At 39.5% G+C, this 17,810-nt stretch overlaps 1 protein-coding gene across 5 annotated transcripts in view; it reads left to right on the top strand.

The window, feature by feature from the left end:
- The window catches only part of LOC127009479 (transcriptional regulator ERG homolog), a 146,832-nt gene extending 130,187 nt beyond the window's left edge, over positions 1 to 16,645 (top strand). For 3 of the 5 annotated variants that reach the window (XM_050882579.1, XM_050882581.1, XM_050882583.1), the window contains 4 exons: positions 7,013 to 7,060; positions 9,744 to 9,933; positions 11,189 to 11,409; positions 14,144 to 16,645. In XM_050882579.1, the coding sequence (XP_050738536.1) occupies positions 7,013 to 7,060; positions 9,744 to 9,933; positions 11,189 to 11,409; positions 14,144 to 14,292 (608 nt within the window). In that variant the 3' untranslated portion in view covers positions 14,293 to 16,645. The remainder of the gene's footprint in view (positions 1 to 7,012; positions 7,061 to 9,743; positions 9,934 to 11,188; positions 11,410 to 14,143) is intronic. The other 2 variants (XM_050882580.1, XM_050882582.1) reach the window with 1 other exon arrangement.
- The last annotated feature ends 1,165 nt before the right edge of the window (positions 16,646 to 17,810 follow it).

Genomic DNA, 17,810 nt, shown 5'->3' with positions numbered 1-17,810 from the left:
AACGGGAGGAGAAGAAATAATGGAAGAATTAGTGGAAAGAAGACGGAATGAAAAAAAAAAAGGGAAGAAATAGGAAGCCACAAACGAATGTAAATTTAAAAAAAGAATCATAGAAATTGATTATATAAGGCGGAGGAAAGTAACTGTGGAGGAAAAGAGTGAGAAAAGAATGTATGGAAAAAGAAAGTAGCAAGAAAATTAATTGTCAAAAAGAAAACAAGAGGAAAAATAGGAGAAACGAGATGAGAAGACGAAAGAACGGGAAGAGGAAGAGAAAAAGGAAAGGAGTTTATTAAAGGAGAGGAAGAGGAAGAGGAGAAAGAATAGAGTGGATAGAGGAGTTAGATGAAGAACGAGATATGGAAGAAGGGAGAAGGAAGGGAGTGGAAAGGAGGAGTTAGATAAAGAAAGGGAAGAAGAAGAGAAGAGGAGTAAGGAAAAGGGAAGAAGGAAGAAAGTGGGTGGGAGGAGTAGGAAAACGATTAAAGAGGAATAAATAAGTGAATGCAAGACGAAAAGGAAGAGGAAGAGAGAGAGAGAGAGAGCGGGAAGAGGTGGGCGGGAGGAGGAGGAAGTGGGCGGTACGAGAGGCATTACAAGGAAGACTGGGCGGGAAGATAGAGCAAGAGAGAGAGGAAGCAGAGAGAAGAGCTTGGCGGGAGGAACAGAAAGGAAGAAGAGAGAAAAGAGAGAGGGAGGAGAAGGAGGAAGTAAGTAGGAAGAGATATCAGAAGGAAGAGAAAGATAGAACGAAGGAAGAAGAGATGCAAAGAAAGAAGAGGAGATATGAAGAAGGAAGAAGCGAGAGGAATAAGGAAGAAGAGAGAGAAAGGAGGAAGAGAGAATGAAGAGGAAAAGGGAGGTAGCGGGTAAGAGTTATCAGAAGGAAAAGGAAGAGATAGACGGGAAGAGAAAAAGAGAGATGAAGGAGGAAGAAAAGAGAAGAAGGAGGAGGAGAAGAGCGGGAAGAGAAAGGAGAAAAGAGAAGAAACAGGAGGAAGAGAGAGGAGGAGGAGGAAGAAGAGGAGGTAGGCGGAGAGATATACTGGAAGAAGAGTTGGAAGAGAGGAGGAGGAGAAAGAGGAGACGGAGGACGAAAGGAATGGCTGGGCGGGAGGAAAAAAATGATCATGAAAACTAAGAAAGAGGGAATGGAAAATAACAAGAAGAATAAGAAGAACTGAGAGAAATGAAGAAGCAGGAAAATTGAATACGAGTTAGAAAAAAGAAAAAGAAATAAGAAAAAAATGAAAGCATGGAAAGGAAAGAAAAGAAAAAAATAGGTTCGCAAATAAGTGGAAGAGGAAGACAGAAAAAAGAGGAAAGAAAAAAAGAAGGAAAATAAGGTGAAGAAACAAAAGAGCAGAGAAAAACAAAATGGATTGGAGAAGAAGAGGAAGAAGAAGACCAGAAAGATGAGGAAAAGGATACGAAAGAAAGAAAGAAAGAAAGAAAGAAAGAAAGAAAGAAAGAAAGAAAAAAGAATTAAAGAAAGAGGAAATTAAAAAAAACATCAAAACAAAATATAATAAACAAGAAAAAGAATAAAGAATAAAGAAAAAAGAAGAAAAGGGCCAAAAAATCAGAGAAAAGGAGAGAGAGAGAGAGAGAGAGAGAGAGGTGGGCGGGATCTCTCATGGATCTGGCAACTGTGAGAATCGGGAGGAATGGCGGAGAGAGAGAGAGAGACCCGCCCTCTCTCTCTCTCTCTCTCTCTCTCTCTCTCTCTCTCTCTCTTAGAGAGAGAGAGAGAGAGAGAGAGAGAGAGAGAGAAGGGGGGGGGGGTTGCGTAAGCGTGATTGTCTCCTCTTGTTTTGTTATTTGTTTTTTGTTTTGATTTTTTTTTGGGTGGATTGGTTAGTATTTTTTTTATCTGTTTACTCGAATTACTTTTTATATTCAAGAGTTCCGTTTTCTATTTATCTCTTCATTCATCTATATTATCATCATCTTTTCATTCATATATTTACTCACTTCAATCTCCTGCATTCATATTTTATAGCTTTTTATACTTTTTTCTGTAGCCATTAACCCGTAAAAGTGGTTCATTGAAAGCTTGTGTATAGGAAGCGGTGTCTGTGTGACTGGTATTGTTGAAGCTGATATCAAGGGAATGACTTATGAAGGTAGAGCTTGTGTCCATCTACCTCTGTCTACCTACCTACCTGCTTATTAACCTACGTCCTTACCTATATAATTATCTACCTATACATTTGCTTACCTACCAAATCCTTATCTACATCCTTCATATTTTCGTTTCCTATTTCTCGTTTTACTTCCCTCCTTCCTTTATACCTTTCTTCCTTCCTTCCTTCCTTCCTTTTCCTCTCTTTCGCCTTCTCTTCTCCTTCCTTCCTTCCTTTTCCTCTCTTTCGCTTCCTTCTCTTCTCCTTCCTTCCTTCTTTTCCTCTCTTTCGCCTCATTCACTTCTTCCTTCCTTCCTTCCTTTTCCTCTCTTTCGCCTCCTTCACTTCTTCCTTCCTTCCTTCCTTCCTTTTCCTCTCTTTTGCCTCCTTCTCTTCCTCCTCCTTCCTTCCTTCCTTTTCTTAACTTCATTTCAGCGCTGGTATTTCTTCCTTCCCTCCCTCCCTTCCTTCCCTCTTATCTTCTTTCCTATTTGGCTTCTTCCCACCCACCTCTCTCCCTCTCCTCCTCTCCTCCCTACTCTTCCTCCTCTCCCTCCCTCCTCATGATAGTGATTGAGAGTGCCGGAAATCATCCCAAGGTACGAATGAGGGAAAGGGAGAGAAAATAAGAGGAGGAGGAAAAGAAGAGGAGGAGAGAGAGCAAGAGAGAGAGGAAGAAGAAATGTAATGGTGAAGGAGATGAGGAAGAAAAAAGATAAAAGAGGAGAATAGATGAAGAGAAGAGATTTAAAAGTAAGAAGGATGAGAAAAGAAGAAGGAAAAAAGAGAGGGAAAAAAAACGTAATGGAGATTCAAACGAAAATGAGAAGAAAAATATGATAAAAACAGAATGAGAAGAAAAGAGGAATAAATTTAGAAAGAAAGAAAATGAATAGAATAGAGAAGAAGGAGGAGGAAGAAAAGATAAACTAAGGAACGAAATAAGAGCAAAAAAAAGGAAATAAAACGATAAAAACACAGAAGAGGAGAAAAAAAAGATGAAAGAAAGAAGGGAAAATGAAGGATCAAGGGAAAGATGATGATTATGTAGGACATGAAGAGAAATAAGAGAAAAAAAGAACACAAAGAAGACAAACATGAAGAAGAAGAAAAGAGAGAACAGAATAAAAGAAATCCCAGTCCCTTTAAACTTTCACTTTCTCATTCTTTTTCTCCTTTTTCTCTTTTGCTTTCGCTCACAATTTTCTCTTCACAATTTTTTCCTATTCCTCTCCTCCTCCATTTTCTCTCCCTCCTTTCGTTCCCTCTTTTTCCAGTCCTGATTCTTTGATATCCCGGAGGAGGAGGAGGAGGAGGAGGAGGAGGAGGAGGAGGGACATATCTGGAGGTGACTGAAGGCATTTGAAGAGGACAGGGAAGGAAGAAAGGAAGAAAAGGAGAAGGAAGGAAGGAAAGAAGGAAGAGAAGGAAGAAGGAAGGAAGAAAGGAAGAGACGAAGGAAGGAGAAAAAAGGAAAAAAAAAGGAATATTATGAGAGAGAGAGAGAGAGAGAGAGATTTTGCCTCCCGGCCTCAATAAAAGCTGGAGTGTTTGAGGGTGTAACACATACACACACACACACACACACACACACACACACACACACACACACACACACACACACACACACACACACGTTTTTATGATTTTGTGGTCTGAGATTGGGAAAGATTTGCTCTCTCTCTCTCTCTCTCTCTCTCTCTCTCTCTCTCTCTCTCTCTCTCTCTCTCTCTCTCTCTCTCTCTTATAAAGATGTATGTAAGAAATAGTAAAGTTAAATTGTTCTTCTTCTTCTTCTTCTTCTTCTTCTTCTTATTATTATTATTATTATTATTATTATTATTATTATTATTATTATTATTATCATTATTATTTCAGTATTGCTACCTTCTATTCTTTTCTCTTTTTCCATTATTTTTCTACTTCTCTTATATTTTACCATCATTTTTGTTACCATCACTATCATCATCATCATCATCAGCATTACAACCTCTTCCTCATGGTAATCGAGCAAGTTTAAGTTTGTCAAAATGTTCCGCCGCCACCACCTTCACATTTCCATATTTAATTGACTCAAAATGGAACTAAGAGATTATTGATTCGTACCCAGCCCGGAGAGAGAGAGAGAGAGAGAGAGAGAGAGAGAGAGAGAGAGCTTGCAGTTCAGATATTAATATTCCATGTGTTCAGCTTCTCAATATTCCACCTACACACACACACACACACACACACACACACACACACACACACACACACATTATTAAACCCACGTGAACGGAACCTTAAACGTTCAAACACATAAAATCGCTCTTTTTGGTGTGTGTGTGTGTGTGTGTGTGTGTGTGTGTTAGCAGAGAGAGAGAGAGAGAGAGAGAAATTACACAAAACTCTAAGGAGAAAAAGACAAGGACTTGGTATCCAGAGAGAGGTGGTTTTCAGGAGCAGGATATTGCGATAGGAAAGGAGGAAGGTTATTGTTGTTGAGAGAGAGAGAGAGAGAGAGAATTTGCCAGACAGGACAGATTGAGAGTAAATTACCGACCTAGAATATTTTTTTGAAAGAATTTACTACTATTTTTTTTCTCTATGCAGGTAGCCGTAGTAGTAGTAGTAGTAGTAGTAGTCGAAGTAGTAGTCGAAGTAGTGGTAGTAGTAGCAGTAGTAGTAGTAGTATATAATGTCTTTTTGACACCTAGTGAACTTGAATTACGATAAAAATCAATTAATACCAAAAGGAAAGTTTAAAGTAAATAGGCAAGGATATTTTAGTGCGTAAGAGAGTGTAATAATAACTAATATTTATGTTAAGAATGATATACAATATGTTATCGCCTATAATAGCAATGACATAGAAGTTACGCTAAACCATCTGTATTAAATGAAACACAAAACCCAATTTACACGTTATTATTATTATTGTTATTATTATTATTATTATTATTATTATTATTATTATTATTATTATTATGCTGCAGAGAATTCATTTTGTTCCCCATTTTCTTTGTGTGTTGGGTCTCTCTTTGTGTCTCTTCCTCTCTCTCTCTCTCTTGCTCTCGCTCTTACTCTCGCTCTCGCTGTACTCTCTCTCTCTCTCTCTCTCTCTCTCTCTCTCTCTCTCTCTCTCTCTCTCTCTCTCTCTCTATTAGCTTTCTCCTTTTTCCTCAACTATTTCCTTCTCTTTCTTTTCCTTGCGTTTTTTTTCATTCTTTTTATCTTTTCTATTTTTCCTTTTTTCCTTCTAATTATCTCTATTAGTTTCATTCTTTTTTTTTTTCCTGGTCGTCAAATATTTTCTCCATTTTCTTTTTCTTTTCTTCTTTTTAGTTGGTCTTTCTCCTTTCTTTTCTGTCGAGGTTCTTCTTTAGTTATATATTTTTTTTCTTCTTCTCCACCTCCTCCTCCTTCTCCTCCTGCTCAAACTCACTCTCATTACCTCTTCTCCTCCTTCTCCTCGTTTATCATCTTATTCCTTCTCCTTTACCGAATCTTCTTTCTCCGTCATCGTCTACTTCTCTCCCTCCTCCTCCTCCTCTTCTTCTTCCTCCTCAACTCGTTTCTGGAAATGCCTCGAGGTTCTTTTCATTTTCCTCCTCCTCCTCATTTTTATTTTCTTTCCCCTCTTCCCCCTTCTTTTTATTCAACCTTTCTCCTTCATCTTCTGTTGCTTATCTTACTTTCTCTTTCACTCGTCTTTTGCTACAGTGTTTTCTCCTCCTCCTCCTTCTCCTCTTCCTTCTCCTCCTCCTCCTCCTCCTCTCGTCCTCCTCCTCCTTCAAACCTAACGCCCCTTCTTCCTAGTCTAATCCTAACCCATCAGCTTTACTTCCTCCTCCTCCTCCTCTTCCTCCTCCTCCTCTACTCCTCCTCCTCCTCCTCCTCCTCCTCCTCCTCCTCCGCGGCCAGGAGTGTTTAACCAAGGAGTGAACTGACTTTTAAGGAAGCCGTGGTGGGAATAGGAATCAGGAATCTGGGAATGGAAATAAAGAAAAGGGGGAGAAAGAGAGCGAGAGCGAGAGAGAGACTTTTGTAGAGTGTGTGCCCGGGCGGTGTTTGTTTGGCCTCCTGGCGGTGTGTTTGTGTGTGTGTGCGTGTGTGAGGTGGGGGAGGGATAGGGAGGGAACTGGAAAGGGGGAAGGGGGGAGTGATGGGAAGGAAGGAGAGGGAGGAGGCGGGGTTCTGGTTTTCTTGTGTGTGTGTGTGTGTGTGTGTGTGTGTGTGTGTGTGTGTGTGTGTGTGCTGTATTGGGAATGTGTCAATAGTTTAATTTTCTTCTTCTTTTCTAAGCCTTTTTTCCTCCCTTCCTCTTTATTTTCTTCTTTGGTGGAGAGAAAAAGGAAAAAAAAAGAATGAAGAACGTGTTTTCAATGTGTGGTTCTCAAGTTATGGATTTTCATTACTTATTTTTTTTTTTGTGTGTGTGCGTGTGTTTGTTTTTAAAGTTGTGTGTACGTGTAGGAGAAAGGGAATGGGAGAGTTTGATGACACACACAACACACACACACACACACACACACACACACACACACACACACACACACACACACACACAGACACATGAGAAAGGAGCAAATTGTGAAAGAAAAACTTGAAAGATTGGAACGGAAAAAAGATGAAAAGGAAAAATATATATATAGCTAAGTATGTAAGCAAACAAATATGGAAGAAATAAGGAAATAAATGAATAAATGAAGAAAGAGAGAAAGAAAGGAAGAAAAAAGAAAGAATAAAGAAAAAGAATGAGTGAACTACATTTGATAGAAGGAAAGAAAGAAAGAAAGGAGTATAATAGTAGAGTTCAAAGGTATTATATTTCATTTAAAACACAAACACACAAACAAACAAACAAATAAACATACTAACCCGCCCGCCCTCCCCCTCCCCCCCAGATCCCTACCAGATGTTTGGACCAACGAGCAGCCGACTGGCCTCCTCAGGTACGTGTGTTCGTGCGTGTGTGTGTGTGTGTGTGTGTGCGTGTGTGTTTTAAATGTCATGTATTATCTGTTAACTCTACTATTTTATTCCTTTCTTTCATTATTTTTCTTCCTTTTTTTGTTTCTACGTTCGTGTCTTTGTTCCTTTCTTTCTTCCTTCTTTCACTTCGTCTGCCCTCTCATTTTTTTCCTTTATTATCATTTTTTTTTGTCTATTAGTGTGTGTGTGTGTGTGTGTGTGTGTGTGTGTGTGTGTGTGTGTGTGTTTGCGAATTCTCCTATCTCCTTCCTTTTATTCTTCCTTCCTTCCTTCCTCTCATCCTTCCCTTTATTTTTCCTTCCTATTTATTTTTCCATTCATTCATTCATTCGCCTATTCCTTTTTCCGTTGTGTTGGTGTTGGTCGTACAAAGAGGAGGAGGAGGAGGAGGAGGAGGAGGAGGAAGAGGAGGAGGAGGTGTTATGGTGGTGAAGGTAGAATGATAATGGAGGTGATGGCAGTGTTGGTGTTGAATATAATGGTGATGGAGGTGGTGGTGGTGATGATGGCGGTGGTGATAGCGTGGCGGTAGTGAAGAAGGGAAGATGGTGGAGGATGAGAGGAGGAGGAGGAGGAGGAGGAGGAGTTTGGGAAGGAAGTTTGAGAGGAGGAGGCAGTGGTGGTGGTGGCCTTGGTTGAAGGATCAATGCCATGCCGCCTGGTGGAGAAGGAAGAGGAGGAGGAGGAGGAGGAGGAGGAGGAGGAGGAGGAGATGGTGTTAACTGTCGTGTTTCTTGTAGTCTTGGTGTCTCTCTCTCTCTCTCTCTCTCTCTCTCTCTCTCTCTCTCTCTCTCTCTCTCTCTCTCTCTCTCTCTCTCTCTCTCTCTCTCTCTCTCTCTCTCTCTCTCTCTCTCTCTCTCTCTCTCTCTCTCTCTCTCTCTTCCTCCTTTCCTCCGTTTCCTCCTCCGTAACCCACCCATCCTCCTCCATTTTCCTCCTCCAAATTGTTTCTTCCTTCTTTCCTTCCTCCTTTCCTTCCTGATCAGTCTCTTCCTCCTCCTCCTCCTCCTCCTCTTCCTCCTTTCTTTCACTCTCTTCTCTTCTGTCGTGTCTCTGCTCCGCTTCCCCTCTCTCCTCTTCCCTTGTCTTCCTCCCTTCCCTCCTCCTCCTCTTCCTCTTCCTCTTCCTCCTCTCCTCTTTTCCCTCATTCATACAATCGGTCATTTCCTTCATCCTTCCGTCCTCCTTCCTCTTCCTTCCTTCTCTCACGCCCACATGTTTCCTCTCTCTCTCTCTCTCTCTCTCTCTCTCTCTCTCTCTCTCTCTCTCTCTCTCTCTCTCTCTCTCTCTCTCTCTCTCTCTCTCTCTCTCTCTCTCTCTCTCTCTCTCTCTCTCTCTCTCTCTCTCTCTCTCTCTCTCTGTATTACACACACACACACACACACACACACACACACACACACACGCCTACTTCTGCCATAATTTACTCAAAACAACCGCTGTCTTTCCTTCCTTCCTTCCTTCCTTCCTTCTTTCCCTCCTGCAGCTCCTCTAAATGTCTCTAATTAATGCCGACATTTGTGGTTCTTCCTTCCTTTCCTTTTTTCTCCTTTCCTTTTTTCTACATTTCATTATTCTCTATTGTCTTTCTTCTTTTTTTTAATATTCCGTTTTTATATTTTTCATCGCTAACTTCTTTTTTTTTTGTCTTTTTTTATTTTTCTTTCTTGCATCCCTCTGTCAATTATAATATATTTTTCTTTTTCTCTTCGATTGCTTTCTTTCTTCATTTTTCTTTATTGCTAACTACTTCATTTTCATTTTGTTCGTTCAATTGTTGTTTTTTATTCCTATTCATTCATTCATTCTTTCTTTTTTTTCCTCTCTCACTCCATCACTTTCCTCTGTAGATAAGTTAATTTTAGTATCTTTTATTTCTTTGACTTATCCATCGCTAACTTCTTTTGCGTTTCCTTTCTTCTGACCCACATTATTTTTCTTCCTCTTTTCTTTTTTTTATTCACTTTAATTGTTGTTCCACTTTCCTTCTACTTTTCCTCGTCGTACAAATTCTTTCCTTTTTTCCTAGTTCTTCCTCTTTTCCTCAAATTTCTTTCATCTGTATTTCTTCCTCTTCCATATTCCGTCCTCTTTTAATTCTTCCTTCCTTTTCTTCCCCCTTTTTTTATTATAACTCTTCATACTTCATCCACATTTCTTCTACTTTCTCTTCTTCCTTTTCCAACATTTTTTTTCTTCCATAGTTGATCTGTCGTTTGATGCAAGAAACAACCACTCAAAAATCTTTCATCACTTTATCCTCTTGTATTCAACCCATAACACCACAACGATATATTCTAATACCTCTTTTCACTCTCTCTTCCTCTCTCATCTCTTAAAGACTTAAACCGTCAATACCTCCTCAGTTTCATCCTTCCTTGAGTCGTATTCTTAAGCACCGGCGCCCAAGCATACACATTTGACAAGGCTTTCATAGGCGTTTTGCTCATTTCCATGGGTAGTTTAATAACCATGGTGATAGTCTGATTCTCCTCTCTTTTACCGTGAACGTGGAAAAAATACTTATAAAACCCCGGCTAATCTCCTTTTTAACCTTTGGAAATTGTTTTTGTGAGAAGCGGAATCGTTTATATATACCGACCCCCTTTTCACATCTTTCCTTCCTTCTCTTCCCCTCCGCAGGTTCAGGGCAGATTCAGCTGTGGCAATTCCTTCTGGAGCTGCTGTCAGACTCGTCCAACGCCAACTGCATCACGTGGGAGGGCACCAACGGGGAGTTCAAACTGACGGACCCCGACGAGGTGGCGCGCCGCTGGGGGGAGAGGAAGTCCAAGCCCAACATGAACTACGACAAGCTTTCCAGAGCACTGAGGTGAGGATGAGGAGGCTGTAAGGGGATGGAAGGAAGGAAGGTGTTAAGGGGATGCGAGATGAGTAAAAGGAAAAGTGTTTTGGGGATATGCTATGGAAGATTTGGCAGTGTTGTGATTGATAGATTGATAGATAGGGATAGGGATACATAGATGGTTAGATAGATAGATAGTTAGATAGGTAGGTAGATAGATAGATATATAGATAGATTGATGGATGGATAGTAAGAATGAGTGAAAGAATACAAGAAAAGGAAAGAAGAAAATAAAAAAAGGAAAGGAAAGAAGGAAGAAAGGAAAAAAAGGAAGGAAGAAAGGAAAGAAAGAATAAAAGAAATAAGGAAAGAATAAAAGAAGGAGAGAAAAAGAGGAGGGAAAAAAAGAGGATGAGAGTGAATGAAAGAGAATGAAAGAGAATGAGAGAGAGAGAGAGAGAGAGAGTATAATATATATTTGGTGCAAAGGGAACTTCAAGTGGAGTGGTTGTGATGTTGTTGTTGTTGTTGTTGGTGGTGGTGGTGGAGGTGATGGTGGTGGTGGTGGTGGTGGTGTCAAAGAAAGTAAAAAGAAGTAAAATGCAAAGAAGAATAAAGTGTGTGTGTGTGTGTGTGTGTGTGTGTGTGTGTGTGTGCGCGCGCGTTTCAAAGGCAAGATTGAGTGCAAGATAAGTGTGTGACATGGTATATTTCTCTCTCTCTCTCTCTCTCTCTCTCTCTCTCTCTCTCTCTCTCTCTCTCTCTCTCTCTCTCCTTTTTTTCTCTGTTTTTCTTTCTTTTTCTTAATTTATTTTCCTCTAACCAATTCTCTCTCTATTTATCTTTTCTCATTGTTCTCTCCCTCTCAAAACCACATTGCCCTAAACTAACCTAACTTAACCTAGCCCAGCCTAACCTCACTAACGCACTATTTAACCCTCTCCTTTTATCCCTTTTATCTTCTTTAACACTCACAATCACTGCCCTTATCTAGTCTAACCTACAAATATAACCTAAACGAACCTATTATAATCTAACCTAACATAACCTCAATAACGCCCATTCTAACCCTCTCCCTCCGTCTCCTTCTCTCCCTCCAGGTATTACTACCACAAAAACATCATGACCTTTTCTCTTCCTCTTTAATTAACACTTGCAATCACTGTCCTTATCTTGTCTAACCTACAAATATAACCTAACCGAACCTATTATAATCTAACCTAACATAACCTCAATAACGCCCATTCTAACCCTCTCCCTCCGTCTCCTTCTCTCCCTCCAGGTATTACTACGACAAAAACATTATGACCAAGGTACACGGGAAGCGCTACGCCTACAAGTTTGATTTCCAGGGTCTCGCCGCCGCCACGCAGCCCGCCGGCACCGACCCCACGGCCTACAAGTACCAGAGCGACCTGTTCATGTCCTCCTACCACCCCACCACCAAGCTGAACTTCATGAGCACCCACACTGGCATCCCTTCGTCGGCAGGTGAGGAATTAGGTGAGGAGATACTGGTCGGTTGATCAGTGGTTGTTTGTGGTACGTGTTGGCTAGTTGTGTTGCGTTGGTTGATTAGTGGTTGTTTGTGTTGGTACCTACATGTTGGCTAGTTGTGTTGGTTTGGTTGTTTACTTGGTTGTTTGAAGTGATGGCATGTCGTATCCGCTATTCTCTTCTTCGGCTTGCTCTAATGCATAAGATTCTCTACTTAAATCTATCTTTATGTTGTCCCACTTTCTTATGCAAGAGTTATCCGGTAAAGTCATTCTCTCATCCTTTTAACTGGTCAGTTATAGAAGCTTCCTTTCGTCCGTATTTTCTTTTTTATGCTGCAAATTGTCTTCTACTTAATTAAGCTCATTAATGTGCTGTCCCACTTCCTTATGCAAGAGTTTTTCAGTATCGTCACTCTTTCATCCTTTCCACTGGTAAATTTGGAACAGTCTCCCTTCGTTTGTATCTTCGCCTTTTTGCAAACGACTTTCTACTTTAGTTCATAATTTTGCTGTCAAACTTATTAATGTAAAATTAAATGAGGATATTCACTTTTTCATTTTCTCTTTTTCCTTAAATTATAAAAAAAAAACTTCGCCTGTATTTTAACTTTCTTATAACTTAAACTTCTTCTTCAGCCAAAATTGATGACTCCGTTGAAATCTTCTTTTGTGGCGTGTTCGGTGATTTTTTATTTTTTTTTATGCCTTGTCTTGCCTCTCTCCTCTCCCGTAAAAAAGAGGGAGTGAGGGATTGGTAATAAAGAGGAGGAAGAGGAAGAAAAGAGGTTATTGGTTGTTGTAAATGTTGTACTGTATTGAGTGGTGTTGTGTTGTTGTGTTGTTGATGCTACTGATAATGTAGTAAGAAAGCTTTTATTTTTTGTTTACTTTATGTATTAAAGAGTATTGTTACGTGCATGGCTTGGATATATAAATGTTGTTTTTTCACTCTTTTTAAGTTTGAAAATGCAGCTTCGTTTTCTATTTGTTTTCTGTTTTGTGTCCATAATTCTTTTCACGGTAAGTTATTCATATTATCTTCACATGTGAAAATTGTTATCATCATATTTGTATTTTTTCCTTTTCATTTTTCTTTTGTTTATTTTGGAAAGCTTTAATTATTTGTTAACCGTTTGTATTTTTTGGGGGCGTATTTCGTATAGTGTTTTCATTTTTGTTCCTTTCTCTTTCTCTCGGTATGGTATCACTTTCTCTATATTACAGGAAGAAAGTGGACAAGAAAAAGACCTAGGGAGTCCTTTTTTCTCTTTCTCAGAAGTGCGAGAGAGAGATGTCTTTGCATGGTTGTTACTTTATATATATTTTTTATTTTTATTTATTTATTTATTTTTTGGTATGTGTAATATTTATATGAACACATTTTTTTTGCATATATTTCTACTGCCATAAGTATGATGGCATATCTGCCTTTTGCTTCATTTTTTCTCTGTTTTATTATTTTCTTGTCTTTTTGTTTTCTTTTATATTTTTCTCCTTTCTGTGCCGTTTTGTCTTGCCTGATCTGCCTTTTTTTGTTTTCCTTTTTCTTTTCTTATTTTCTTTTTCTTTCGTTCTTTCGTAAATTTAAATACGACTGTTACATGTGCGTTTTTTGAGAGATTTCGTTATGTTTTTGAACGGTAGTCGTTGTATGTCCTCCTCCCTGCAATCTATATTCAGTTCATCGAAGTATTATTGGCCTTTCTTCCCTCTTCACTATCCAACATATTAGCATTCACTTTCTTTATCAATTTTCTTTTATCATCTATTCATCCACAGCATCCTTGGTCCATCTCTCCTCCATTTTACTCTCGTGCCTTACTCCCCCTCACTTTCTCAGCCTCTCAGCATCCCTTATTTCCATATGAATTAACAACCTCTTAATTAATACTGCACGTGCATGTTTGTGATTTAGTGGAATGAATCGTGTTAGTTAGATTTTCACTTTCTTCCATTTTTATGATCTAGTCTTCATGAAAGTTAATATACTCTCAAACGGCGAATGTTTCATCTTGATTATAAATATTCCTGTAAATATTAATCGTTTGTAATTTCCTTAATGTTTACTTAAGATATTAACATAGCTCGTTTGTATGAGCCGTGGTGGCTTCTAACTAACTTACAACTAACAGTATTAACACTTGTAACTTACATTTTTTCATAAATTAACGTCTAGCTGTAAGTAGTATTTTTTAGTCCATCTTCCTACTAACAATTACTAACACATGCTTCTTTTTTTCCTCCCTCCCTTCTTCTTTGCCTCCTTTCCTCCTCCTTGCTTATTTTTCTCCTCCCTCCCTTCTTCTTTGCCTCCTGTCCTTCATCTTTTCTCACTGGCCCCCATTTATTTCCTCCTCTTGTTACATCCCTTCCTTTCCTCCCTCCTCCTTCATCTTTTCCTCCTCTTCAACACCTTCCGCTCTTTCTCACTGTCTTCCTCACATTTCCTTTCACCATTTCCTCACTAACCCCAAAACTCATGCTCATCCTATCATCCTCATCCACCTCTTCACTTCACTCCCTTACGTCAACTCCATACACACATCCACCAACCTTCCATATCTTACTCCATCTTACCATCTTCACGCCAACTCCACACCCTCTTCACTCCACTCCTCTTTCTTTCACCTCTTCCCTCACCTTCCCATCCACACCAACAACTTCCTCTCCCCCCGCCTCACTCCTTCACCCCTCTTCTCTCCACTCCATTCCTCGCATCCCAACCCTCCCCCGAGCAGCCAGCATCTTCCAGTCCCCAACGTCATACTGGACCAACCCAAGCGCCAACCTCTACTCCAACATCGCCGCTGCCTCGGGCCACACCATGACGCATCACCCCTCCCACATGACCTCCCACATCTCCTCCGCCTACCCGCACTATGCATGACAGTCTCTCTTTACGAACTGGTGCAGTCAGCCATCCTCCCGCGAGTCCGTCTCCCTGCCTGACTGGAGTTCCACGTTCCAGCAAGTGACCACGAATAACAACAACAGTAGCGCTAGTAACGGCGGGAACAGCGGGAACAGCCACCATCACCAGCACCACCATCACCACCACCACCTCGACGAACAGCAGCAGTGATTGTGGTGGTGGTGGGGCGGTGGTAGTGGTGGTGGTGGTGGTGGGGATGAAGAGTGGGTTGGCTGGTGGTGATGGCTGCGCTGTGTTCGTGGTGGTGGTTGTGATGATGGTGGTGGTTTAGATATGTATTGTGTGGTGATTTTTTGGTGGTGGTGGTGATGGTGGTTGTATTGGAGAAGGAAAAAAAGGAGAAAAAAGGTTGTGATGAGTGACTTATAAACTGGTTGAGAGTGAGTCACGCTTTCTCTCTCTCACACTCGCTCACTCACTCACTCACTCACTCACTCTCAATATTTCAGTGTAAAAAGAAAGTGATGTGAGTGAAGATGAACACATATATGTGAGTGGTGATGGTGATGGTGATGATAGTGGTGTTGAAATGAATAGAAGATAAGAGAAGAGAAAAAAGAAGAACGATGTGGTGATGATGATGGTGATGATGATGGTTGTGTGTATGTGATCTCATTATTATTATTATTATTATTATTATTATTATTATTATTATTATTATTATTATTATTATTATTATTATTATTATTATTATTATTATTATTATTATTATTGCGGCTGTGTTTTTTGTGGGGTCAGTTTCTTCTCTTTTTTCTTCTTCTTCCTCCTCCTCATCCTCCTCCTCTTCCTCCTCCTCCTTCATTTTCATTGTCTCCTCTTTCTTCTCCTTCTTCTTCTCTTCATCCTTTTTCTTTGTACTTTACTATTTTTCTTCATATTTCTTCTTCTTCTTCTTCTTCTTCTTTTCTTCTTCTTCTTCTTCTTCTTCTTCTTCTTCTTCTTCTTCTTCTTCTTCTTCTTCTTCTTCTTCTTCTTCTTCTTCTTCTTCTTCTTCTTCTTCTTCAGTGTGGTTCTCTTTATATCCACCCACCTATCATCTTCATTGCTCTCCTCCTCCTCCTCCTCCTCCTCCTCTTCCGTGTCCTCTTTCCTGACGCCACGTTGCCGCTTCCACAACGCTTGAGTTTGCGACGTTGCCAAATCTCTTTCTAGTCCCGTGTGTGTGTGTGTGTGTGTGTGTGTGTGTGTGTGTGTGTGTGTGTGTGTGTGTGTGTGTGTGTGTACATAGTTTCGTGTACGTACGACCTTGTGACATCCTGTAATGTATATAATTAATAAAACACTCATGGCCCACTTTTGTGTGTGTGTGTGTTTGTGTGTGTGTGTGTGTGTGTGTGTGTGTGTGTGTGTGTGTGTGTATAACTGGACGCCATTCACGAGAACAACAGCAAAATAGCAACTACAACAACAGCAACAACGACAACAACAACAACAACAACAACAACAACAACAACAACAACAACAACAACATGATAGATGATAACAAGACAATTATTATTTTTTTTAACATAACTATCCACAACTTCCATTTATTTAACTTTTTATATATTCCTTTAATCTTTCCCCTTCTTTTAACTTCTTCGTCTTCTTTAACTTTTCTCTCTTTTCTCCGATTTCTTTCTTTACTTTTGTCTTTCTTTTCTTATTTGCTTTCTTTATCATTAGTCACTTCATTTTCCACACCTCTTCTCTATTTTCCCTTGCTATGTCTTACCTTTTTCTTCCTCTTCTAACTCCTCCGTCTCTTCCTTCGGTCACTTCCTTCTCTCCTTTTCTTTTTCTCTCCTTCCTTATTTATCTCACTTTTATCAACGTGTCTCCTTATCCACTCTCATCACTCATTCCCTTACCGCCATCTCCCTCATCGTTCTCTTTTTCCTTCTTCCCTTCCTCATTCCTCTTTCTTGTCCTTCCTTTTTCCTTCGTTCCTTCATTCCGTCGCAACACAACACAGATAAAACGAAACTCAACGACAACTTTAATGAGAGAGAGAGAGAGAGAGAGAGAGAGACCCCTCCCAAATTCTCTTCCTTCTTCTTCTCCTCCCTTCGTTCGTATCCTCGTCGGGAAAGAAGAAAAAAATCCTGAATGGAGAAGAGACAAAAGAGGAAAAGAAAAAAAGTGGAAAGTGAAGATTAAGTAGAAAAAGAAAAACTAAAATAATGAATATGAAATGAAATGAAAATAAATGAATCGAAGAAAATTGGAAAGACAAAAACAAATAATGATTGAGAAACGTGAAAAAGCAAAATATTCGAAAAAAATAAAAACAGAAAGCTATTTTGGAGATGTAAAGAAATGAAGGAGACAGACACACTCATATGAAACGTGTGAAGAATAGAAGGAAGAAGGAATTGGAAAAAGGAAGTGAATGTGAGGAGTGAACGAGCGCTATTGACTGCTGAAGGAAGGATGGAATTAAGGTGGAAAGAATGTGGAACGAGAAGTTTAAGGAAGAGAGGGGAAGGAGGGAAGGAAGGAAAGAAGAAAGAAAGGAGAGGGAAGGAAGGTTAGAGGAATCCAGGGACCAAATATAACAGAATAATTGAAAAAAAACACGCAGAAAGCAATTTGGCTCAAGTGACATTGGTGGATGCTGAAGAAGAGCCACAAAGAAGGAAAGAAGGAAAACAAAAGATAAGGATAAAACAAAGAAAAAAATCACTGTGAATGTAAAGAAACAGTGAAACAATACAAAGAAAATGAAAAATAACACAGAAACGAGAGGAAAATTAACTATAATCTTCGCTCCGATAAACAGTTCGAAGTATGGATTAAGTTTAAAAAAGAAAACAAATAGTCTCAAGAAAATGAAAATAAGAGAAATGAAACACAAAGGAAAAATTTCAATCCCTCCATTTTTCTTATCTGTATAGACGATTTGATTCTCTTCAGGACAAGGCAGAACAGCAAGAACACTGACGAGGCGGATAGGAAAGAAGGGCAGAGCAGAAGGAAGGAGGAGAAGTGGGAGGAAAGGGAATGTGAAATGGAGACGGAGGGAGAAATAATGGAAAAAAATAGGACATGAAAAGGAAAGGAAGAACGTAAATGAAAGAAAATGGCACGCGAGACGTAGAACAGGGAAGGTGATGACGGGAGGTAAAGGAAAAGAGGAATGAACAGAAGTGGAACTAAACGGAATTTGGAAACGAGGCAAGGAGGCAAGGTGGATTCGGGGAGACTATAAAAAAAAGGAGAAAAACACTCAATAATTCCGTTTTGTTTTTTGTATGTCGTCGAGAAACAATTTTGAGTGTAGAATTACGTGTGGTTGTGGTGTTTGGTAATAAAAAAAATGAAGAATATTAAGAAAAACCAGAGACATGGAAAATAATAGAAAAAGAAATAAAGGAGGAAAAAAAGAGTGTACAGAAATATGCAAAATGACTATGTTCATAATAATAATAGTAATAATAATAACGATAATAAAGACAAAGTATACTCTTATTACTACTGCTACTACAATTACT

Source organism: Eriocheir sinensis, chromosome 41, assembly GCF_024679095.1.
Source record: "Eriocheir sinensis breed Jianghai 21 chromosome 41, ASM2467909v1, whole genome shotgun sequence".
Lineage (NCBI taxonomy): Eukaryota > Metazoa > Arthropoda > Malacostraca > Decapoda > Varunidae > Eriocheir > Eriocheir sinensis.
Note: the sequence above shows the minus strand (reverse complement) of the source record. Positions and strands in the feature narration are given on the sequence as shown.